The 27,095-nt window shown below is 30.7% G+C and overlaps 1 protein-coding gene across 4 annotated transcripts; it reads left to right on the top strand.

Annotated features, from left to right (window-relative positions):
* The first annotated feature begins 1,674 nt into the window (after positions 1–1,674).
* LOC105346268 (protein lin-28 homolog) lies at positions 1,675–27,095 on the top strand. Of its 4 annotated transcripts, none has more exons than XM_011454776.4 (4): positions 1,675–1,925; positions 20,490–20,590; positions 23,727–23,899; positions 24,027–27,095. In XM_011454776.4, the coding sequence occupies exons 1-4, from the start codon at positions 1,919–1,921 to the stop codon at positions 24,232–24,234; spliced, it is 489 nt and encodes a 162-aa protein (XP_011453078.1). In that variant the 5' UTR covers positions 1,675–1,918; the 3' UTR covers positions 24,235–27,095. The 4 variants fall into 4 exon arrangements, with proteins under 4 accessions (XP_011453078.1, XP_065927389.1, XP_011453075.1 ...); XM_066071317.1 differs by lacking the exon at positions 1,675–1,925 and adding an exon at positions 6,083–6,448; XM_011454773.4 differs by lacking the exon at positions 1,675–1,925 and adding an exon at positions 14,086–14,540.

Raw genomic sequence — 27,095 nt, 5'->3', positions numbered from 1 at the left:
TTTTCAAAATCCTATTCCAGGGGGGAGGGGGGGGGGGTAGTATGTCTATAAGTTCAATTTCACTCCTAATTTCCTTATTTTCATAGGAATTTTTTTCATACTCCCAAAAAAGTGTGTGTGTGTGTGTGTGTTGGGGGGGGGGGGGTGTTCTCTTTCTGTTCGTCCAATTTAGCATTTAGCAAACACGTACAATCCTTGTTACCGAGGCTTTAATAGCTATTCATTTAATTTTATTCATTCATTTTCATTCATTTTATTAAATTTTTTCATTTTCATTCATTCATTCATTCATTTTAAAATCAATTTTAAATGTCAACATGTACATGTAGGTACAATAGAGACAATCGAGTAAACTTAAAGAAGATAAAACAGTCCGGTAAATACAGACTTACAATTAACTTAATTTATTCATGCTTTTCCAAGCTAGTGTTCAACCATTGACCAAATTTCGGCCAGCGCTTGGAAATTACATAAACATAAAATACATGTATATGATAATTATTTTTTTTTATAATGCCTAAACTAAATCTCTTACAATCACTATTCAAAAAAGAAATTTACATTATTTTCCCCGAAGTTCATGTTTATTTTTTTTTAAATTTCATCCTCTAGTTAATCTTTCACCAAATCGTTAATATACCACAGTAATTCTTAAAGTTCTGTGGTAATAATTGCGACTTACATGTATGTTTTAAATTTGTCAAAGATGTAGCACAAATGATTTTCTCATGCGCATGAGTACTTAATGAACCATTATGATGTCATAATTGATTTGATGAATTTTTTCCCGTATTTTAATGGAATTAAAGGAATTATGTAGAAAATAAAACAATATTTTGACATTCTATCTTTAATAACAGGAAAAGTAATCCCGGTACCAATATTCAATTTGACATCATTTTAAAGAGGTGGTCAAGAGCTTGTTTAATGCCGTTTTTGGAGAGACTGTAGGCAATCTACAACTGTAGATATATTTCATTAGTCAAAAATGGACAAAATTCCGAGGTTTCTTACTTTTATCCTTTATATTTCACAGAAAATGGTTGTTTAAAACAATATTTTTCATTGTGTTTACCAAAAATTTAAGCTCCAGTACACCCTATGAAACTTATAATGCATCATTAAAAGAATTTATATCTTGAATTTCATGAACCTGTAGGCACCTTTAATTTACTAGATCTTGACCTTCAGAAAAAAAAATCAGTCAGATTGACGTTGTAGGTCGTAGCATATTCCTGTATGTTCTAATTAATATTTTACTTTTTTTTTTTTTATAAGAAATTAAACTTCAACAACAACAATACAGTTGCTGCGAGTATCGTCAATGCAGACCAGCGTCTGATTAAATTTCAAAAAGAAAAAAAGAGAAAGGAAATATAAATCCTTTTCTTCTACAATGAATTTCATTGATTCTCGTACTCGGCGACTTTTCTCTTTGGAAAATAAGTTTCATTTTTTTCCTTCTGTAAAAAAAATGTAAAATCTCGTTTCAAATAAATATGTTGTTGAGAAAGCAATTTAAAAGAAATCCCCATTAAACTTCCCGATGGGTCCTTGATAAAACCAGTAACTATACTGACCATCGCTTGATGGGCATATATACATCGTTAACATCCGTACGCGCTGAGCTAGGAAAGTAGGTCACGACCCTTTACCTGACATTATTACGCAATAATCTGACCTCGACGCTATTTGCGGATTACTACAAATTGATAACTGACCATTCTACGGTTAAGTTTTAATTACACACTTTCCAGAGTCCGTTGCGGGTTTGTGTCTGTGTGTGTGTTCGTGGAATATTCGGACCTGGAGGTTAGACATGCGATGAATTGTACGCTGGGGATCTTAGTTTTCAGTGCGGACGCAAAGTTTCTGCATGGATTATTTTGTTCATTTGTAGGATTACTTTCTGAAGACTATGTCAGGTAGGGAATATTCCTTATTTTTTTTTACTTCCTAGAAAACCATGCATTTACTCGCTAGGTTTAGATTATGACAACTAACTATTCCCTTTTTTCGCATGCTATCTCTATTTTTTTCTTGGTCCCTAGATTCGAACTACTTTAAGCATTTTGACGTATGCTATACGCCTGTATCTGATTCTATGTTTTTTTAAAGGGTGAAATATCTACTGAAGTGACAGTATCGAACAGCAAGTCGAGTTCTATTTTTAATTATCGAGGACAATTTAAAAAGACAATACGATTCTGAGTATTTAATTTAAAAAAGGCTATCTGAGATTACATCGTCTTTGCGCGAACCACTGATAGACACACAGCAGATTTGCAGCTAAGTCAGTGCTGTAGATAGCATAGGTACTGTAGTTTGAGCTGGGGTGTTACGTAAAATTACGAGAAGATGGTTGAAGTCATATGAGACAAAAATCGATACTTGTCCAGATATTGACCCCCGAGTCGGCGTTTCTGCCGACATCCCAGGGTCAGTGTGCGGAGTACACATTGGACACGTGACACTGCTCCATTTTACTCCGGGGAATCTTAATGAGTACGCAGTAATTTGTGTGCGCGTGTGTGTGTGATTGAGAGAGAGAGAGAGGAAGAGAGAGAGGGGGGATGTTTATCTTTACCTTTTCACTACCGGTATTATGTATGTTTATCCTGTACTTCTGCCCAGTAGCTTTTTTTTTCAATATTTTTATTGAAATATTCAAACATGTCCGATTATATGATGTTATTCTTTAAACAGGTTTATTTACTTTTGACCACAGACTAGTATAACCATTTAACAAGTGGACGGTTGTTGATTTAGATCTCAATACATGCTACCGCAGATTTCCAGCCTTTTGGGTTTTTAAATTGAACATTAAAACCCAGCCCCGACAAAAGCTATTTTCTAATCGGATAAAGACAAATAAAACCAACACAGCACAAAGTCAAACTTTCAGGTGAAAGAAAAAGTTACCGTTTCTTGTGTATGTGTGTAAGCTAATACTCAAAATTCGTCTTTGTAGAAACAAGAACTTTAGTCAAATCCGTTTAATTATAAAGCGCTTGAGACATGTACGCAATTAAATAATACTTATACCTACACTCTGAGAGCGGACAAGGAGAAGTGATGATCTCTGGGTCACTTTTGCTTGCACTGTGGGCGGTCCATAATAAAGCCTACATGTACTTGTAGGTAGGGTCACTATTTAAAGACGTACCTTAAATTTGGCCCCGCGTTCAACAGGTCAAAGTTTTTCTTTTACATTAATGGTGGGAAAGGCTCGCGATTTCTATCGAGGTCAGTTACCTGACTGGCCAGGATGTAGATATCTAGGTCATATATTTGATTTTTTTTTAATAATGGATGAAATTTAATTTTATTAGTTTTTAAAAGCTCTACAAAGCAAAGAACCGAAACCAACCTATAATGTTTTATACATGTACTAAAGTATATCAATATTTTCAAGAGTATTTGCATGGTATCACATTACTTTGGAGAACAATGGTACATGTACTTTATTATAGTGAAATTACTGGAAAGCAAAAACAGTTTAAATGTGTAAACTATAAAAACTTTTTTTTATTATTTTGTTCTTGAAATAGGCAAATCAGGCACAACACAACACAAATGCATACTTTTCCTTAATCATAACATGCATAAATAATTGATAATACACATATCTGTATATTTTTTTTATATCAAGTATACGTAATATTAAGATTTCTATTGTGCAAGAAATTAAATTTGGGCTGCTACTTCAAAAATTTTGATACTGTAAATGAAAATTTATGAAAAAGAAACAGTGTTATCTATTTTAATTCAGAAAATAATAATTCAAACATTTCCACAATGACAATATAAAACTGTACAATACGTCTTTCATTTATTTGTAAGACAAATGAGAGAAAAAATGTTTAAATATAAGAGAGAAAATGCATGTACATTTTTTTTAAATTCTTGGTTATGGGGATAGGTGATTTGTTATCCATTTCGCTTTTATAATTAAAAAAACCCCACCCAACTACAAGAAATTCAGCAGTCATATGCCTTTTAATAGAAATGTAAAATAAGTTACATATTTACTGGGAAATGGACACCCTCCTCTGAAAATCACCGTAATGTTAGATGGAAAACAGTTTCTCCACAAATAATTTTATGTCCGTTCGGCAGAAATCAAACAGTATTTTGGAAGGATAAAGAAATTTTTTTTTAGAGAAATTGGTTCAAATGTCGGACCTCCCGTAGAAAGAGATTATTATTAGCGCTCTTGCTCGCTGTTTTGTCAGGTACAAAAACACCATCTGAACGGTTGCGCGTGACAAAAATCATCAACAAAGCCAATGATACAAGAACTCGAGGGGTACCGCTCGGGTTATTAGTCATAACGAGAAGGCCCAGTTTCCCTTTCGACACGGCTAATAACAGCACGCTTTTCCTTTATCTTAATCTTCATTAAATACAGCTGATGATGCAAATTGTTTTATCACCAATCTCATCCCATCCCCCACCCTACCCCAAACCACGTAAGAAAAATTAACAATCGCGCAAAATGTTGTTTCTTTACTTTCATTGTGAATGGAAATATATGTGACGACTTTTTTTTATGCTGAAAAAATTGTAAAGGACAGATTCTGGTTAATGACTGTAGATTGATGGCGACGTCTTATTTTTTAATTGAAAATATTGATCGTGGTTTTTTTTTCTCTCAACAACTAAAGGCTTTTTTTTCTCGTTGAACCTATGGTCTTTTTCTTCTTTTAATTCTTTGTATCCTTTTTCTTTTGATGATTTTGTTTTCATTTTTGTTTTAAGGTGAAGGTCTAATAAATAAAAGGTGCCTACAGGTCTATGAAATTCAAGATATAAATTCTTTTAATGATGCTTCATAACAATATCTTTGTTTCATAGGGTATGCCGGAGCTTAAAGTTTTGGTAAACACAATGACAAATCATGTTTTAAACAACCATTTTCTATGAAATATAAAGGATAAAAGTAAGAAACCTCGGAATTTTGTCCATTTTTGACTAATGAAATATATCTTGAATGCCTACAGTCTCTCCAAAAACGGCATGAAACAATCTCTTGGTCTCCTCTTTAAAATGATGTCAAATTGAACATAGGTACTGCTACTACTTTTCCTGTGATTAGATAAAGAATGTTAAAATAAATGTTTTATTTTCTACGTGAAAAGATTCACCAATTCAATTATGACGTCATAATAGGTCTAGCACTAAAAAGACAGTCTGGAATCTTTTACTAGATCTTGACCGTAATTTCTTTTATCTATTCGTTCGTTTCTTTTAAAGGTATACACTATGTGTTTGGTATTAATTTTGAAGTTATACAAGTATTTAAAAAATATATTCTTAAGAGAAAAATCACATTTTTGATATTAAATGATTTTCAAAAGAAGAGAACACTATAAATAAAGAAAGAGAAAAGTGGGGGTTTTTTTGGGAATAAAAGTTTCAAATAACTTTTTTTCCTTCACAAAGTATGCTTGTGTCAAGAGCATTCTCAGATTGTCTGTTCTATTCACAAAGATTAAAATACAAAACGCATCATTCTTTGACTTAAACATATATTTGAAATTAATAACAATAATTATCGAATTGAATTTCCTCTCTAAATTTCTCTGCTGACCTCTCACTAATGTTTAACCTTTCCTTAAGGACATTCTCCAATTAGCGGCCCGCAAATAGTTCAAACTTCTTGCAGTATTTGGCTTTTGCACAAAAGCCCCGTCGGTCATTCTTGTGTCACTTTGACCCCCACGTGAGCACGTGATTTTCTCCATGAACCCGACTTCACCTCCTCTCTGATACATCGTCTGCTTTGGTATCTTTCCTTCAGAGTTCAATCAAAATTAATACGTGCAATGGCGGGAAAAACCGATCTTGACGCCTGTTTCCTTCAGACATGGATAACGCCAATAGATAATATATATTCGTGATCAACACAACAAACTATAGACTATTTAAAACAAAAACGAAACTAGCTTAGTTACAACAATAATTTGACACTAGCCGATCCTCGTTTCACCGAGTTTCTTTTTCTACGTTGTTTTTTGGTCTCCATTGCATTCATTTACCTCATCCTTGGTAGGAATACACACAATTGATTTCAACAGCTAGCGGTCGTAGGGGACACTCATATCTATTCTCTGCTTTACATAATATATGAGAAAGAGGATCGGCGTCAGACGTGGACGATGTAACATTGCAGCTGTTGAAAGAAAGGCATAATATTTAATATAAAAAAAGACAAAAAAACCCAAAATAATTCAAATATTAATTGGCATTGGGCTAGGAATTATGGAAAAAAACAATATTTCGAACTGCGACGAACGACTTTTACAATGATGGCGCATGTGAATCAGTTTCATTATCCTGGGGAAATATAGAACATTATGCACGCTAGACGTTCGGCTCTGGTCTTCTTGGGAATATCATTGAAGTTAAGGTTTTCCAACGCCAGATATGCAATATTACGTTGAAGGTAGGTTTGATTGCGAGACTTAACCTTATATTTACAACTTCTGTGGAATCTTGAAATATCGAATATATTTATGTAATCTTAATTAATGATGGAAAACTTACGTGTACGTACTGGTCATATATATATATATATATATATATATATATATATATATATATATATATATATATATATATATATATATATATATATATATATATATATATACATAATAAATACCAATTTTTGCGAAGAACAGAGATGGGTGTAGAAAAATGAGCATCGCCATACGCCATAAATAGAAACAAGTATACTTAGTTCATAAGTGATGCAGTTTGACTATGCAATGTTTGTTTTAAAACTTCGGACCAAATTTATAGTTGTGAATATTCCCTATAATCTTCTACAATTTTGATTTCTCATTGATTAAAAAAATTGCCATCAAATGTTTCTTGGCTCTTCTCTTAAGAAGTTTTAAAATGATATTTTTTTTTACTTTGTAAATTAAATAAAAAATAGTTCTTCACAAAAGACATTTATTTCGTTTCCTCTTAGTTCAACTGGACAATTTTGTGAATTGAAAACCGAGAATAAATCTTTTATCATGCAAAATAGAATCAATTTCTTTAATGTACTGCATGTGTAAAACTAACCGATCCCAATTTTTTCTTAGAATTTCTTAATATGAATTAGTTCTGTTTATAAACTGTAATATTCGTAAGGGCTATTCTTTAAATTGCTCAAAAACCCCCATATAATTCAAATATCATAATATCAAATATCAAATGCTCCGAGTTGATCCATAGGAAGTAGTTTTAATCTACAAATCTTTAATGTAGACATCTTGAACATTGTCCTCCTAGTTTTACATGTTTGATTTACCCAAGTTTACTTCTTAAAAAATTACATCGAAATTTATGTTTCAAAAAATGTTAAATTTTGCTTATATCTTTGCTCAATAACTTAAGTACTTAACTCAAGTAGCTATAAGTAGTTGCAAATTTTAGAACACATATATGTACATTCTCATATATAGTAAAAATTGACAAAAATACATTTTAGCACTCACGAATTTCCTTACTCTTAGATCGCTATAGCTATACGTATTTTCTTAATTGTTATTATTGCTACACAATCTTGAAAATCAGAACCATTGCTGTAGAAACAATTATAATTCTATAGCCATCTATTTGCAACTGTCCTGGTAAAAATGTTGATACCTATTCATTGCAGCCATTAGCATAAATGCCCAATCAAGGTGAACTAAACATATTAATGGACAGTCTATATGATTGAACACATGTTTAAAAAGTTAGATTTCAGTCGTCTTTTATCTAGCTACATTCATGTATATAACATAAATAACATAAATACTTTTTAAGTTTAATTACGTATAAACATTGATAGTTTGAGTAACGTTGCACTCTTTAAGAAAAATAAGTACGTACATGTACCTATATGAAAATTGCTAATTGACATACAATTTTTTTAAGTTAGTTCACTTCTTTAAATTTCTTACAATAGTATACACGCAAAAACACTACTAAGATTATATGACGTCATTCTGTGAACATTTCTTTAAAATACAATGCAAATAGAATTTGAAAAAAACATGTTGAAAACAAGAATAGTTCAAGAAATTTCTAATGTTGTAATGTAAAATAACATTTCTAATGCCGGGTGTTATGTTCTTCGAATATTGCTGATCTATCGCTTTTGATGTGCTTATTATAAACCAACATAGTTAAATTAAAAAGTACCAGCATATTTTACACATCACTTCAAACTTAAGCTTAAATTTCTAACGATGTGTGGATCAAGAAAAGAACAATCTCCTAATTTGAAACATTTTATTAAAAAGTTGAAGAGATCTGTAATACCGACCAAATGAGAAATCTTATTACCCCCCCCCCTCCCATTCTAATTCTAAAAATCTACAAAAATAAACAAATAAAAGAAAATACATTCAGGGCATGAGAAGTGATCTGAAATTCATAATGTGAGAGGCTATGACATCATAGAAACGCATATCCCTTGCAACAAGTATCATATAAAATTAATTTCAGAAGCATGTTTTTCCTAATTACCGGTGAAGATATAAAAATGATACCCTATAGTCACTTGTTCCCAAAATTAATATTGTTGAAGTATGAAGCAATATTTTTTGCGATGTCGGAAATAAGACCCACTTTTTATTAGTATGATAAACATAATAAAGCCATATTTAAAAAAAAAACCTTTTTGACAATGCAGACGGTGTCAGTGCGCATGTGCGTCAATAAACTTGCGACATCACGTGATATTGAATATCTCTAACTGAGGCGCTTACTATCTGACTCGGAGGTTATAGTAAATAAAAAAATGTTGATATTTTTTTAAACAAATTTCAATCTATAAATTGGAGGAAAAGTAAATAACTTCATGTAGTTTGATGTAGTCACATAAATATTCCTACTGAAAAACATTCGTTCGTTACAATATATATTTCTAAGGAATCTTTTTTAGAAATATTTACTTAAGAAAGTTTGATATATAATTATTTTTGTGTATCAATATCTTCTAACTTTTAAGCGGATAAACAAGTTTGTTGCGACAACTATAAAGAGTACTTGATTGAAGTTTTTGTGTTCTAATCCCAGGTGTAATACTACGTTTATTGACTAAAAAGAACAGAAAGGTGCCATTTTCTTTCTAAAAAAAATCAAATTCTAAAATTCTTGCGGTCTAATTCTTACAAAACTAAAGTAAATTTGTTTGTCGCAGAACAGTTCTGTATTAACACAGACGAGATCTCCTTAATCACGCAAACCTATTTGAGAGTAACAGTAGTTTTAGCCGCCATGATGACGTGTCAGGAGTTGATTGTTTTTGTACTCGTAGTCTTCATGACCACAGTGAGAGAACTGGTATTGAATTGCTTGAGATATCTATATTTGACCTTTTTAGCGTAAATTACACACGCAAAAGATTACTGGTCATTCAAACCTTAGGGGTAATTACATAACGAACCTGTTTCCTTGCCCATATTCTGCTTAAGGTACTTCACTATACTGAGACTTATACTTTTTAAGACACTACGTCACAAGATGGCGATTTAAATGTTTTGTTAAACTGTTTGTATCAATCGATTCAGATGTGTATCGTCATAGCTCAGTGGTTAAGGTATCATGCTTGTGAACCGCAGGTCATGAGTTCGAATCCACATGGGGCTTTTGTTCATGTTTTCTGAATGACATTTTTGAAAATATCAATTTTTATCTAAAATTGCTCATTTTTTCGCCTATTTGACATAAATACTTCTTGATATACCCATAATGCTTTCTATCATAATCAAGTAATTTTCTGCCGATTTGAGAAACAATTTCAAGGTGTAGTGAGGTACCTTAAGCATTACTTTTTCTACGAATATACAAATATAATTCACTTTATTCCATTAGCTTTATATATATATATATATATATATATATATATATATATATATATATATATATATATATATATATATATATATTAAACTCACCTGAATTATGGACCCAATAGAGTATTTTGTCCTGATTTTCATATTAATGCTTAAATGTTAATTCTCACCTGATTTGGCACAAAACAGTATTGAAAAGGTCTTCAAATTTGATATTATATTTTTAGGTCTTTACAGGATTTTCTAACAAACATTTTAGTGTTAAAATTGATGTAAGACAGAGTTTGTTTCTTTAAATTGACATGCAAACAAGCTAGTGTATATAAATTCATTTTTATCGCAAAATCGCAAAAAAGAGACAACAATGCAGAATATTTACTTTAACACAGAAGCATGAACAAAGCTATTTTAAAAAGGAAAGGGAGGCAATAGAAATTGATGAACATGGGCATTTGGAAATTAATTCAGACACGACCCTTTCGTGATACAGAAATGCTTTATATTTAGAATATATATGTATACAAATAGAATTCCTTTGCATGATGTAAAGGTTACCATTTAATATGAAAACAATCGTGTATTATGAATTTCGAAGTTTGTTTCTTGCAGTAGAGTGAATAAACAATAACTAGCTCTGGAAGGTAAAGCATAAGCGTTTTTTTTTTATCAGGTAAGCGATGTTGCACAAATGCCTCAATTTTTTGGCATCAGAATTAAAACTAACCACCAAAACCTCAAATTCCTCCTGTTAACATGTGAAACACTTTTTAAAAAATGTGCTATGCATTTGCTTTTCGCATTGTTAATCTGTCTTACATACTCTTTTTATTGGCTTTTTACCCTAAAAACTATTTTTTTTTAAATCCAAAAAAATCAATATATGTCATTAGATAAACTGTTGTGAATGAACAGCTATTTTTTTTTAGCCAGTTTTGTTTTTATCAAAAAAAAAAATCTAAATGTCCTTTAAAAAAGAAAAAAAGCTTTAAAAATTATGTTGTCTTTTTGTAGAAGTTCAACGAATGTAATAAAAATCCTACAAAGATTTGAGTTGATTCTATTTTAAATCACTCAATTTCTGTAGAACGTTTTAATACCCTACAGGAAATTCTACAAATACTACAAAAACACCAATACGTTGATAATTATTTTTATGCAAAGGTCCATTTCAACTGGCAGGTGTAATACACATAACATGGTATAACAAAAGCAGTTTACTTTATCATCTCTCTATACAATAATCTATCTAATGCTATGACATATATGGATTTTTTCGAAAACTGCGCCTAAGACAGGTGCAAAAAATACCATCTTGACAATGGCACGTTATCTTATAATTATATTATACGTTCAGACTCCCAGTAAGTAAAGCAAATGCTACTACACAATCACTCATTTGTCATTTAATCTCTCTCACTGTTTTTTTTATGAGATTTAAAAAGAAAACCCAGTATTTAACTTGTGTTTAAAAATGAATTTAGCGAGAAAAAAAATTCGTTTTGCACTGATATCAAATTTACATCAATACATTATAGGAGACGGATTCACGAATTACTTCCTTATAATAATGAGCAGAGAAGATTTGATCATCAAATTAAAGAGAAGAACAAAATATTAAACATCGTATTCATAAGACAACCTAACTGCACATTTATACATATTTTAGCTGATACCCCCCCCCCCCCCTTCCCAAACAAAAGCCCCCCCCCCCCCCGAAAAAAACCCCCCAAAACAAAAACCAAAAACAAACAAACAAAACAAAAACAAAAAAACCAAAACAAACAAACAAAAATAAAAACAAAAAAAAAACAAGGACAATATGCGTTAGATTATAAAATGTGCAGATATCCATTGTACATGAAAAGGTTTATGATATGAATTCAAAGAGTCTTGTTGAATGTCTAGCATGTCCTTCATTTTCAGTAGTAAACATGACTTTTTTATATATTGATGAATACTTGTCCTTGAATATAGTTTTTTTCATTTTATCAAAATCCACCTGAGTTCTATTCAACACATCTGACAATGCACTCCCTTATAAAAGAATATATCAATCCTTTCTAGTTACTGTTGCACAAGGTCAGATTGTATTTTGCTTTCTAATGACAAAGTATTGATTACACATTTTTTTCTAGCCTAAAGTTTGTATTCATTAAAGGTATTTGGGTCATTTGAACGTGCAGTACTCTTTCCAACAATTTCCATCATATTCTTACACGAAAAGCATGATAGTCTGTATAAATATTGTGAATTTTTATTGTACGATTTCAAAGATTAAGTAATATTACAAATTGTTACCCCCGTCTTCAAGTACAATCAAACGATCAAACGTCTAAAACCATTATAATGTGAGTAAATCCCGTTTAACCAATTAACTTGATTATCTCCCTTTTTAGATGGTAAGAAAGGTATCTTTACTACCAGAGAGAATGACATAAATATTTTTTTTAAAAATAATTCTTTTAGTTAAATTTCGAGCTGAATAATTAATAACAAGTTAATCTCCATGGAACTTAAGTATTTAATCGTAGTGCAGTAGTAATGAAATTAAATTTAGACTTGTAAATCCGCTCCTCTATGATACTCTATACAAGTGTTTCGCAGAGGAGCAGATTTTCAGGTCTAATTTTAATTAGATTATCAAACGTAGTAAAATAATCTGTGATTAAGTAATAGAAAGAGCAAGTGATTTAGAAAGATAGCATTGGTCGTAAAAAGGTTGAAAATATTTATGTTCAGTATATTGCGAAACAAAAGAAAACTCACCTGCTAATAAAACATTCCTACAAAAAATGTTCCTTGCATCAAACAAGTAAGGACCGTTCTTGCTTGTTCACAATAAGTTTTGAAAACAAAAAGAGTGATGAATTTTCAGTATCTGAACTTTTATTTGTGTTTGTTTCACGTTCAAGCGTCTCTAGTATGGAATTGTACCCATTGTGAAGTAATGTAAAGTTTCCTTAATAAATTATTACAAAAATTAACCAAGATTTGTACTTCATCGAAAACTTTAGAGAAGCGATTTATTAAGGGACATGTCAAGTCCTTCTCTGTCAAACTAATTTGGGTGGGGTCGCTTTTTGGCTACACTTAAAGCTAAAATATCTAAGATATACATATCATAATAATGAATATAAGAAAATCTTACCTAAATGAAGAAAAGATGTGGTCAAATGAGTTAAAACAGTGAAGATGTTGTTGACTTGCAAATCACTTGATCTCAACCAATTACTAAATGTTAAATCATTCAAAATCATTGAATTGGTATCAGGTGAATTCTGCTTAAGTCTTAATTTTTTTGGTATCATTATTTACAATGTATAAAACATTAAAACGGAATTTATGATTTGTTTAATCTTAATTCATCTTATACTCAGAATATTTACAATATGATAAATATAGGGATGCTATACAATAAGTATCCTGAATATTAAAAAGTACTACAAAATGACACACATTTTAATCCTTTTGAGTAACAAAGTAAAATGTTCCGATTTTTGAAAATTCACATTTTTTTTCATCACAACTATAACATCCTATTATACACGATTAAAGGCTCATTAAAATTGTTTTTTTTTTATTTTTGGTTTACTTATGTCCCACATATTACATACGATGAAATTTAGGCATTGTAAAGGAAATATAAACCTTTAATGAGAAAAAAAATCAATTGAAAGTTAGCATTAAATTATGAAAATCATATATGAAGCTATATGTGTCTAATGTACTATTTTAAATATTTTGACAAATAATATAAATAGTTAATTTCAATGTTTCGTTAAAAAACATAAAAGGAAATATGTACAAAATGTATGAAGCATCTGTCTTGATGGCGGGATATTGAAAATGTATGAAGTATCTGTTTATTTGCGGGGTATTGAAAGTGAGCTTGATAATATTTGAATCGATATGTGTCTTATTTACTATTTTAATATTTTGACAAATAAATAGTTTTCACTGTGTTGTTCAAAACATAAAAGGAGATATGTACAAAATGTATGAAGCATCTGTCTTAATGGCGAGATTGATCACCTGTGTTGTTTTTTCCCCCTCCCGTTAGACAGTAGTATTGACGCGGTGTTATCGCTTAATGCCGTCTGGTCATCCCGACCTTGACTTCTCAGTGTATCCTCAGTCAGAGCTGATGACCGGGCGACAGAGAGGGGAAAGCTGGAAAGCAAGCAAATTGTTACAATCGCATTATCAAAATTCTTCTCCCCCAAAACTAAACAATTTCTCTCATCGGAGTAGGATCTCAACTTTCAATGCCATGAACGTTTAACATTTAGTTTTCACAATAGGAGCAGATTCTTTAAAAAAATAACTGGAGAAAATATCAGCATTTTTACCTCCACGTTCGGTCATACTCACCGTGTGTCTATCACAGTGGTCAAAAAGTTAGCAATTACAAACCAGTGAGGCGTGAAGCCTCGTAAGTTAGGTCGAGAAGGCTTGTTTGACCAAGTGACCGGCGCAACACCTTTCTATCGCATCGTCTCTATCTTGTACTGTACACAGACAGTTGGTCCTTTCTGTGAGTTTCCCTCACCATGAAGGATTATACAAATCATGTCCATCTGCAGAACTCTTCGGGTGCAAACTCTCAGCTCCTGATGCAAGGCACAGCATTATGGCATGCTTCTACTTCTCAGATAGGATATATTCCAGCCGTCCAAAGTGTTAATGTTACAAATGGTAAAGACAGATAAGTAAAAATGTTTTGATTTTTAGTTAAATATGATTTATTCTAACATTTTCAATTAACGAACATCCCTGTTGGTTATCATGCGTTTAAAAAATTTACATATGTTTTGAAATGCATGTATAACTGGTTGTAAATGCCAATATACTTTTATACATATTACGTAAGTTCATCAAACATTTTTGTTTGAAAAAAAAACTGCATTTAATTGTATAGTGACATTCATGATATATTTGTGATGATATAGACAAATATTGATCATTAAAAAATAATGATGTAATTGGTCGCTAAAATAAAATTGAAAAATTTAAGTTCCATTTAACAATCAATGTCTGTTTTAAAGTTCTCTTTTAATGACCAATGACTATGTCCAAGAATGGAATAATGAAAAGAGTATAAATATTAATTGCATGATATGCTCTTGAAAACTTTTTGTGATTTTAAAATGTAAATGCAAGATATGCACTCTGGGGTTCTTATCAAATTGCATTTCATTTTGGAAAAAAATAATAATTTGAGAATAAAATGCTTTTTTATTAAAATGACACATTCCACCTGTGTGGTTTTTATGTTGCTGTAAATAAAACCAGATAATATAGTCTGAAGATTTTAATTAATTTTAATTTTACTCAATTGAAAAAAAAAGATAGCAAATAGTACTTTAAAATAAATTGAGTACGATAAAAACATTAAAAATTCCTGGTCTTGAAATATTGAATATTGAAAATATGTATGAATTGTATATGAATTAAGTATCTAATTATTACAGGTAACTTTTCTGAGTACTTGATAATACTGTTGTAAGGAAAGATAGACTTATTTATTGCTTGTGTTTGTTGCAGATTTTTACAATTTGTTCATCAATGATAATAATAGAATAGCAGAGTATCTTTGTACATATACCAGCATCTGTAAATCAGTGTATATAAAAGAGTGATAATTTTAGGAACAAAGCAATGTTGGTATACATGAAGAATCTGCCAGACAAGTGAATGTAATATAAAACAGTTAATGAGGAAAACCCACCAGCATATTGTTATCACAGATTTCTGCCAATCTAAGCAACTAATGAATACTATATGTATACTATCAGAGGCATATTAGCCAGACAAGCTATTCATCATTAATAAAATGTGGATAATATATAGAGAGAGACACATAGGTCATATAAAGTGCTTCAGTATAAATAGTTTTTGTATATTTTTTGTAAGTATTGCATAAATGTGAAATATTCTTGGTCATTTATTTATAAATATCATGAGTCACTGGTTTAGATATTTTAAAACGCGTTTTCTGCACTTTTCGTATTTAAACAAAAAGGGGGATCTTGTTGGATTTCAGATATAAAAAAAAGAACTATTAATTGTCGACAAGGAGTGAAAAGTAATGACTTAACTTTATGACATGGAGGATATGATTATAGCTCTGCTTATCTTTCACTTAAACAAATTATTTTTTATTTTTTGAAGAAATACGAAAGTTATAAAAATTCATCATAATGACTTCTTAACATTTTAAGTGAATATTGTTGAAATAAATTAAAAATGTTCACACATTTTTTTTTTTTGAAAGAAAACCATTTCAAAACTTTTTCATATTCATAATCTTTAAATATTATTATTATTTTTTAATCTTTTATTCTTAGTAACAGTAGGTGTATTTTTTAAAAAGAAAATCCTTCCTTTTCATATATATTGTTGCTGTCATTTGCTCAGCAAGAGTCGCTGCCTGTTTAATTCTTATGCGAGCTATCGCGATTTCAGCAGAGGGCGGAGCATAGCTGCGCAGAAAAAATATCATTGCACAACCTCATGAATATTCATGAGTTGATAATAAGATATTGTGCACGATGCGATAGAAGTGATTTAATAAAAATACGTAAAAAGAAAATAATAGAAACTGAAAAACGATGTTTTAAATTTTAGTGTCCTAAGTATGATTTGATCATTTAGTGGTTTTTCTGCTTTTGAAAATATTTCCTATTTAGCAGACAAATTTTCACCTTTTTATGGTCTTTTGTCAATTGTTTGATTAAAAAGGAGAGGTAAAAAATAGGAAATAGGGATACTGGAAGTTGAGAGCGGATGTACGTCTGTAGGGAGGGGGCGCACCTGCTTCTATCTAGAGGACATAGTGAAGCAGAAGCATGAAAGGGTCATGAACTCGCGTCGTTTGGCTGGACAATTGGAGGAAGGAGGTCGTCGGCAGATGCTACTAAATATCTCACACACAACTGTTGACTGTTACATCCTTTTATAAGGGCCACGTGGCACTGATTTAGAGACAAATAGAACAGTTGACATGGTCTTTAAATCAAAGTTTTTTTTTTAAGAAATATAAAGGTTCTTTGGGATATTTCCATATTACATTTGAAGTGGACACTTGAAATTGGGGTCAATATACTGAGAACGTTTTGAAAGAAAGAAAAATTACAGATAATCCTCAATAACACCCGTCTTTGTAATTGTAACGTAATATCTTTGTAGTATAACGCAAAAGCGAATGAATCAATGTCGTAGGTGGCATTGTTTACATACACTCCTCATGTTAAATTGAGGTTAACGGTAGGTCTTTTTCTCGTAAGAATGTGTTTTTGAAGTGTTTTGGTGCACGTCATTTGGAATGTACACCACGTTATGTATGTCATTGAACTATTTTATTATCTGACCTGAATTTGTTGCCTTCCGGATGTGGTTTGAGGGGGCATTGTATAGAAAGAAATAAAGAGAGCATGTGTGATAATCCAAAGAATTATCAAACATTAGGATCGCATCACATGTTTACATTTTTAACTCATTATGATAAATTCTGCGGGGACAAGGTAGCTCGACTTCACGGCTGACTATGAGCATCCACGGATATTTATAAAACTGACCTGACCCAGTTGCACCATGCCGAATCTTAGTAACGGACGCGCGAAGGGTTTCCGCTGAGTTTTTGTGTGGCAGCTAGAGAATATTGACCCTTGGCCGCGCGTTGAGGTCACAAGGAGAAAATATCTTTGGGTTGAAACGCTAGATATCTTCGATCGGACGTACTTCCACTTCGTCGAGTTCATGAGGATAAGCAATGAAATCATATTCGTAGGCTGTAAACAAGAATTGATTATAGATTAATGTATCGCATCTAGCGTCGGCATCGCATGGTCAGTACTGACCTACTTAACTAGTGGTCAGCCAGGAGGTGTATCGCCAGCGACCTTGATCTATAATGATGGGAAATTACCATGAACAACTCTAAGAAAGGGACGTTATTCAGAAAAGATCTCAAAAACTCGAATGAGTTCATCGTAGCGAGAAGGACTAGTTTAAAATTAGGCACTGTTTTTAAAAATCTTTCGAGGATGGATATGTGGTGTGTGACAAGTTAATAGTTTAGGATTCAATTGTTTTCTCTTCATGGACCTGATTTTCAACCAATGACGCAGGAGAATGGGAGGAAATGGAGGAGGTTGTAGATGCATTATAGAGTGATTAGATTCAATTGTTTTATATTTTCCTATTTTTAAAGATTTAATTTGTCATTTCTAATCTTACATGTCATTTTCTGAAATCGTAGTCTGGTTATTGTGTTCACGTTATTTTCATAATAATATGGTGCCATACTTTTCTTAACTCCGATTTTCGAGAGCTACATGTGTGATTTCTTGGATTTTATATGCAAAATTAAAAGTGAAAGATTAATCCAAAATAAAAGAGGAGAAAGCTGATGTCATCAGAAAATAAAGTAATTGTTTATACTCCTCAAAAAAAGCTAAAAAACAGATTTCTATTGAAAAGGTAATAGTAAACAATATTCATTCAATTTAAATCTGATATTTGGAAATAACTGAGAATTCTCTGAGAATTTTTACAGCACTAATTCACCCTTGACCTTTGCTCAATGAATCATGGGAGTGGCTTGATACTGCTACTCCTTTTCATTCTATTAGGAATATTGTTTTCCCTAACATTTACTCATTCCTATCTTTGTTAAAGATGGTTATTTCAGAACTGGGTGAGTAAATGATCTGAACAGAATTTTACAGATATTTTACTTGATATTTTAATTCCTCCTAAAGATTCATTTGCTTTGAAGTAAGATTTAAAAAAAAATCATTTAAATGTTTCATATTCATTCTAAATTTCATTGGCAAATTATTTAAAACACATAACATCTGAAAAACATTTTTCAAGAATATTAATATTAATAAAGTATTATATACACATTCTGTTTCATCATGATCCTTTGAAAATTGATAAATAAAGTTTTAAATTGTATTTCTTCATAACCACAACAGAAAAACCTTACTTATGGGAGATAAACCAACACTAATAAATAAACAGGCTAAATAAAAAAAAAATCCAACCTCTGGATTGCCTTGGGCATGTGGCCGGACACTGCTATTATTTACGAGTGCTAAGTCTAGTCCACTTAGTGTTTCAAGTTAAACAACCAGTTGGTAGCAAATGTTTCTTAAAGATTAAAAATATGTTTTCATTTTTTTTTTTTATTTTACTGTTACTGTGTGTGTTAAAATGTTTTTATTTTAAACACTTCTTTGAAAATCACTAAAAGTTTAAAGAAAAGACATCTAAATTTATAAATTGATTATTTGTATCTGTTATTAGCATACTTTTTTCCACAGTTTTTGAAGAAAAAAACATGTAATTGCCTAGTGGCATGACTGTAGAAGCTTTTTTTACTACATGGCAACAAAACCTATGTCATATTTTGTTTGAGTTATTAGTACATTAAGTTTATTTGTTACACAACAGGCCTTCACCTGTAGTTGCATTTAAAACAATTAAAATATTTATTATAATTTCTGAACACTTACAGTCTTTAGAAAAAACTATTTAATCTGCTTATATAAACACACTTTATGCTGAAAAGCTCTCTTGTATAAAATATATATATTTTTGCAATTTTTTGGGTTGCAGAGAAAGTGGATAATTAGTAATTTTAAGTTGATATAGGACACCTAAGCCAAATAATTAGACACTAAGAAAAATTGTTGCATTGGTTCTATTGCTTCTTTGCTTCAACAGGATATTTATTCTTGACCTGCCAATCAAAGCCCTTCAAACTCTTCAATTCTCTGAAGCATAATAAAATGTAGCCAAGTGACCATTTATAATAAATATTTACATGTCATATGTATGGAATCCAGCTAGCTGATTTATTATAGATAAGGAGCAAATACAATCAGAACTCATCCAGAATGGGTTTGATTTGTTTCACTGAATAAACAAATGGTATCTCATGCTATCAATATATGTTATCTGAAGTCAATGTGCTGGAACTGGCATATCATTTCTGCTTGTTGTTCTCTTTTAAAACCTAATTTGGCTGTTGAAGAAAATGTAATAAGTAATAGATAAAAGAGATAATTCAAGAAATGTGAATTTTGTTGTTGATATTGATGGTAAATTTTGCAATGTTTATAAAAAATGTAGCAAAGACTTGTTTTTCTTACATAAGTTTCTCCTCATCCTTTACCATCGCTCTTTTAGTTTTACACATCATTATTAATAAGTCATTTTACTTTAAAAGGAATATTTTTTGTGCAATAAAATTTGACAACATTTCATGTTTAAAGTATTGCAGAAGACAAGTATGCTAAACTTATTACAGGTAATTCATGGAATTGGTAAATGTGATGGTAAAATTAATAATACAATTTCATGTTATAAATAAGATTGAAAGAATGAGATATAAAGGGGGAAAAAGAAGAAAAATAGTAATTTGATATTTTGCCTGTTCAAACATCAATGACCTTATGAAATAAATGATGCAGTATGCCTCTCAGTACGTATCCACTCCTTAAAGACACTTTTTTCGGATTTGAAGAAGTGTTGAAAAGTTAATTGAAAGTTTGACAGTGTGTGGTTTCTTTTCAGCCCTCTCTTGAAATGTTTGTGTATACAAAATGGCTGCCATACAGTGCAATTTCTTTACAGGTGGTGGGCGGAAGAGGGGCCGATGTAAATGGTTTAATGTGGCCAAAGGATGGGGCTTTGTTACCCCGGACGATGGGACACAGGATGTGTTTGTTCATCAAGTACGTAACGTTAACTCATTAAGTAAATTTTAGCTCACCTGGACCGTCTTAGCATCACTAGATTTGTTCCTACATGTATATCTATATTCCGAATGTCTGTTGGCTCTTTGATGTTATTTTCCTCAATTTTCGTAGATCATTGAAGTTACCTTGAACAATATTATTACGTTTTACCATATTGTTTTTGACAGTAAATTAATACGAATTTTATCGATATGAAGTAAGTGAGGTAAAGAAATCTATAGAATAATTCATAAACAAACTGTAACTGTAGTGATGTGTACCTCTTGATTATGTAAAGTAATAGGCAACGTTTCCATTTTTTCTTAAAGCAGGAAATAATAGCGCACATTAAAGCGCAGTCTCAGAATATGTGCAGTTATCTCAGTATACCTTCCATGCTCATTCCGGATTTATCCGGGTTGCGCATGCTGAGTTCCAAAATGATTTTTTACTAAATGTTTTTTTATATTACGTCATATCCTCCTTTTTAATCTTCACGTCATACGAACTGGTAGTTTAAAATTTTTATCTGTTAAATTATCATTATTTGCCTAACAATTTCTTATGTTTTTTTAGTCCATAAAGTAATATTGCATGTTAAAAGTACTAGCCAAAAAATACCCATATAATTTTCTTCATAAAATTAAGTCTGAAAATCATGATGACATGACTTCTTCAATTTATTCTAATTTTTGTTTACATAAAGCATCAAAACATGAACTAAAATGCAATGAAATTTTCTAAAACTTTGTTATCCAATTTCCTAATGCTATATCCATTGTTTACTTTTTTTTTAATTTCACTTTACCTATGGATTCAATTTAAAACAATGTACACGTCAGTTTGTTATTATAACCCTGTTTATATCAGATTGTTTCTATTATTTGATTGGTGTTTCGTTGGGGTTGTATGTTTCTATCTAATAATGAGTAACTTTCTCAACAATACATGCTAAATTTTGATAAGAATTGAATTTATCAAATTTGCATTTCAAACTCAACATTAACAAAACTGTAAGACATCAAACATACATAAATGTTTTTGCACTGTCAACATCAGGCACTGTTATCAGATTGCTTTAAGCCTCTTCAAAATGTTTACAATGCTTTCAACTAAATAATGTAATTCAACATAATATTTCAAAATATTGTTTCCCTTTACATTTTTTAATGAAATAAAAAAACGAAGTGCCCTCTCCACCCCTAAAACTAATTGAATGATTTAATTGATGGAATGCAGTAGCATCTGCAAATAATCATCATCACATAAGATTTTTATTTATGATTATTATTTTATGATTATTTTATTTTATTAATTAAAAACGTAACAACTTAAAAACGTAAAAACTCTGAGTTTTTTTATTTAAATAATAACATTCTGTACAATATTTCATTTTTAGCTGATAAGTAGCATAAACTTTGAAAAACACATTGAATTATTAATACATTCAGTTCTCAAACAGCCATGAGTTTTCTGTCTTTTTATCTTTCAGGAAAAGACTTTGAATAAATATACTTACCAAAACCAAATTCTACTTTTTGAAAATAAAAATCTGAGTTGAGAAAACATTGAAAGTACTCGAAGTTCATTAGGCTTCTGCTTTGTTGTTGACGTAAATAAAGTAATTGAATAAAACTCACATTAAAATCTTAAGAATAAATCATACGTACACTTTTCTTTAAATTCATGAATGAATTAAGGAAAACATTCGGGTACAGTTAAATATACAAATTGAGAGGAAAAGCATTTTGTATTGTAGTTTTGTTTTGATGTAGTTTTATACTATAGACATTTTATCTGATGTTGAATATATATGATAAAAGTGTAGATTAAAATTGTGTTAGGAAGGTACCTGTAAAAAATTAAGGAGTCAAAAGATAACGTAGATATTCACCTTTCTATTACGTTAAATGAAACTGCTTAGTTAAAGTGCATAAAATGAAAGACCATGCTTTAAATGATCTATTTAAAGTTTTTAATACCCTTGGGGATGCAAAATCAATGTATTGGTACGGTTTTCAGAATTAAAATCACTTGGAAGGTCTATCGTCATGTTGCTAACATTTATAAATGACGTGATGAACTTTGATGTACTCACCATTTACTGTTTGACAGTAAAATAATAGTATACACTAAAACAGTTTTTCTCAGTGAAACACAAAAATACCAAAATTGAGTTGTTGTATTATTAAACAGATGTTTAAGAGAATTATACATGTAATGGCTTAAACGGGAGAGGCGGGCTGTCGTAGTGTGTTTATTTAAAGTTTTTAAAATAACGAATACAATTACCTGATGTTTTTGCCAAATTCTTTAAAGTTTAAAGTAAGCAGAAATTGTCCTGGATTAAAAGCTAAATCTATTTTTCATATCAGGCCAAAAGATCATCATTTTAGTATAATTATTATCAGTTTAAATGAATCAGATAACTAATTAAAATTCTATTAGTAGTCAATGCTTTCATTTATTAACGTCTACATCTATAATTTATTGAATTATTTACCTAATTTATTTTGATTATTAAAATTTTTTAAAAATGTAAATAAAAAACTAATTTCGGTAAATAAAAAGGTTAACGTTATTTCCGTGTGTTTTAAGTGGGAATAACAGAAAAACAAGATGCCAAAATGTACGGTAAACGTTTGTTTTTTCACGTTCGAGAAAATCTGATTTCTAAACCTCACTTAGAAGACAAGTCGATGGCGCTAGTCTAGCGTCGACTGTACGTTGTTTATAACTAAATCAATAAGTACAGGAATCGCTGCTCTTAGGCTCTCTGCCAGGATATTTCATCCTAATGTGATGCAAATAGCCTCTCGGAGAAGGGCGTATTGAGAATATATAACCTTACACTCTGTCGTGTATCGATTTCCGTAATATATGTATTTATCCAGACGAATTGTAGTAGGAATTTGAACTTACAATTGTAGAAGCTTATGATCAAGATGTAAAGAAAGTACATTTCAGCACATGACTTATTGAATATTGAACTGCACTTCAAGTCCTCTATAGAAATTATGATACAAATGATACTTTACCTCAAACGCCTGGTTATACATATTTTAAAATATAATTTTTCTTATATGCAAATTAACAGCTTTGAAATTTATCCAATTTGTACTTTCTGGTGTAGTCTGTTGTCCACAAATCCGGATTCAGAAGCCTAGATGACGGAGAAGAAGTGGAATTTGAATGCAAACCTTCAGATAAGGGCGTAGAAGCTACTTTTGTTTGTGGACCTTCAGGAACGGAATGCAGAGGAAGTTCAAGAAGGCCGCTTTCTAGAAAGAAATTCAGGAAAATAAGGTACATCTTATCTCTCATAAAAAATTGAAAAATGTTCAAACCAATAGCAACATCGAATATGTGTATTTCTAGGGACAATGTCCAATTTTAAAGATTACTTGTGCATATTTATTCCTCATTGCTCTAGGTGCTACAATTGTGGTGATTTTGGAAACCATATTGCTGCCAAATGCCCACATGGTCCTTTACCAAAGAGATGCCATAATTGTAAATCCACTGAACATCTTATTGCTGATTGTCCTATTCGAACACCCGAAAAACCACTTGTTCGAAACGGAAATAATGGTAATATCGGGCTCGGTGATGGACATAGTTCCGGAATAGGAGGTCTGTGAATTTTAAAACGTCATTTGTTGTTAACTTCGTGGTGAAAATAAGTTTTGTAACAATGATTTTATCTGTGTGGATTTATTATGTGTTTTTAATTTGATTCAAATATGATTGAAAATGCTGGAGCGAAACTAGATGCAGCGGATATTTTACTTCATTTTCCTTATGAGCAAACCATCTGCACCGTATATCTTAATGTGAAACCACGACAAGTGTGTAGAAAGTCACCCGTACTTTTCGTGAGTACTATCTGACAAGTTCTACCTTTGAGAAATAGTGCTGAAAAGATACATTTTAATAACGTAGTCATATTTTTGTACATTGTTGCTGTTTTTGTCACGTGATCGAGTATTACGTAATGATTTGTTGTGCAGTTTTTTGCTTTATTACTTGTGTGTTTCACATGATGTAAGACTATATAGCAACCATATCTACCTCAACGGAGGAATTTTTAAAACATTTTTTAATAATTTTTCATGTGTGTTTTCTGTGTTTTTATCCGTATTTCTTAAGCATTTTTTAAGAATCAATCAATGGGCGCTAAGAAAAAACGTGCAGAAGAGTTACAATAATAATAGATATTTTATACATTATATTTTCTTAAAACATTACACTGATGAAAAAGAGGAAATACAAATAAAAGATGAAAGAGATAAAGTTCATATACAAAATTTAAATGGCAGCTGTACCCTGTTTAATTATTGAAACACAATTAATTTATTTATGACTTGCCTAAAAGGGCTTTTTATATAACTAATGAATGAAATAGTTGTTTTTCAATTAAACCTACTTTTGAAGCAAAATTATTACCGGATTTTTAAAACTTAATATGGCTGTATTGCATAATTATACATTGGACTAAACGGTATTTAAAATTAATACTTATATTTTGTTGACATCATACATTAAAATTCTCCTTTGAGATGCCTAACAGAGCTATACGCGCATTTGATAAAATTGTATAACTTGTGAAAAATTTGCTATGTGAATATTCACAATTCAATGATTAAACAGTTGGTACTGGAGACTGAAAAATTCAAGGTGACTTAAAACATTTTTATCATTGGCGGGAAACATCATTTTTGTATTTGGCGCGAAATATTTCTTTCTTTATACTTTTCTTTTCTATATATTGTGTTTGTATCTGTATTTAATTTTTGCACTTTTGTTTAAAATCTTTCTTGTTAAATAAAACATTCTCTAAGTTTTTTAATGAAAATTAAGAAAGCTTTAAGGTAATGTCATATATTGATATGATTTTTTTTATATAAGCAATTTTTGAAATAGAAAAGCCCTTCATCATTTACAAAAATAAAAACACAGGATTGTAAACAGTGCTTTGAATATTAATACTCAATGATGATGAAACATATGTCCTCTAGAGTTATGATAGTGGATTTGTTCATATATGTATAAAACTGTTCTTGCCAAGAAGTATTTCTATTATCTAAATAAGTTAAGTTTGTTATATTTAGACAACGAAGCCTTATAGTTGCACTTCTTTGAACACAGCTTTTAAAAAATGATCACAACGAAAAGCAGGGCGAAATAACTTTGGTAGCCACCCTTGATAAAAATACTAGTATTTAAAAAAGTAATTGATTAACAAAACAGCCATGACTTCAAATTTGATGAATATTGCGTCCGTAATATATGAAAAATATTACTGAAAAATGATACGGAAACTGCTAATTATCTGAATGTTTGAAAATTAATTTTCTTGGTAAATTTAGACTAACAATGTTTTTATCCTAAATGATGGCGGCAAAGAAAAATCTGCATCATCTATATACTGCAATTAGAGACTTTGCTGAAACAAAATCGTTAGCACTTGTTAATGAATACCACTCGATGTTGTGTTTTAAAAAGGAGAGGTTTTATGGGTGCTTTGATACCAAAGAGTTTCATTTATACGCAAATTTGAATCAAAAAGAGAATCAAAGTTTGTTTTTACTGGATTCTGGTTACCGTTGATAATGACAAGTACTATCAATTTATAGATTTTCCAGGAGTAAATATTCAAACCCTATGAACATTACTTTATTTAATGTCAAAAAATTTCCGCTGAGGGTTATTGAGTTCTATGTAGGATTTCTTCTGTTATGTTATATGAACCAGTCTTTAGAATATTGTCAACCAATTTTGTTGTTTTATTATTTTTTTTATATTGGTTTTATTTTTCTCTGTTAAACAATGAGTTGCTCCTGATTGATCATATGTTGTTACAGTGTCCCATCCCAGTGAATTGGGTATGAATGTGGAGGTTTTACCAGTGTTTTTTTCTGTCAAATTAAGCTCATCCATTCAGACAAATACCTGACACCTTGATTATCACATTTAAAATTTGCATTTTCCCCCCAAAATTTTACCAATTCGAAAATATATATCACATTTGATATATTCTTTTTGTATCTGATTTGGTAATCAATGATAACTTTCAAAAATATTATTTTGTGGTACTTTTATGAATAGAGGTTGCTTGCATTTTTTGCGATGTTTAGAAAACAAGACAAATTTAACCAACGTTCTAAAACTGCTACACAATTGTATATTCAGTGTGTTTTAATACATTTGATTTTATGAATTATATGAATTAAGTAAATTGTGAAAGTCATTAAATGTTGAATAATTACATAGATATTTGTACAATTTTTATAAAGAAATGCTGTACTATACAAGCATTAAGTAACTGATGCGTCATTTACTTAAAAGCCTTTTAAACTGGTAATGTTTTTTTGTTTTCCCAATGGTTTCTTCAATGCATTCTCATTTCATCGATGTACCAGTCTGATTTTTGTGGTAAAACCTTTACTAGTAGTTATATGTAGAAAAATATGGACAAGAATAAAATCTTAAACAAGCCTTT

Source organism: Magallana gigas, chromosome 9, assembly GCF_963853765.1.
Source record: "Magallana gigas chromosome 9, xbMagGiga1.1, whole genome shotgun sequence".
Lineage (NCBI taxonomy): Eukaryota > Metazoa > Mollusca > Bivalvia > Ostreida > Ostreidae > Magallana > Magallana gigas.
This window is presented reverse-complemented; position numbering and strand designations above follow the sequence as displayed.

Excerpts from the sequence above, each read along its gene's own strand:
- LOC105346268 (XM_011454773.4), top strand. The coding sequence starts at position 14,396 with ATGAAGGATTATACAAATCATGTCCATCTGCAGAACTCTTCGGGTGCA. Across the intron at positions 14,541-20,489 it reads AAGTGTTAATGTTACAAATG|GTGGTGGGCGGAAGAGGGGC; the intron begins GTAAAGACAGAT and ends ATTTCTTTACAG. Across the intron at positions 20,591-23,726 it reads AGGATGTGTTTGTTCATCAA|TCTGTTGTCCACAAATCCGG; the intron begins GTACGTAACGTT and ends TTTCTGGTGTAG.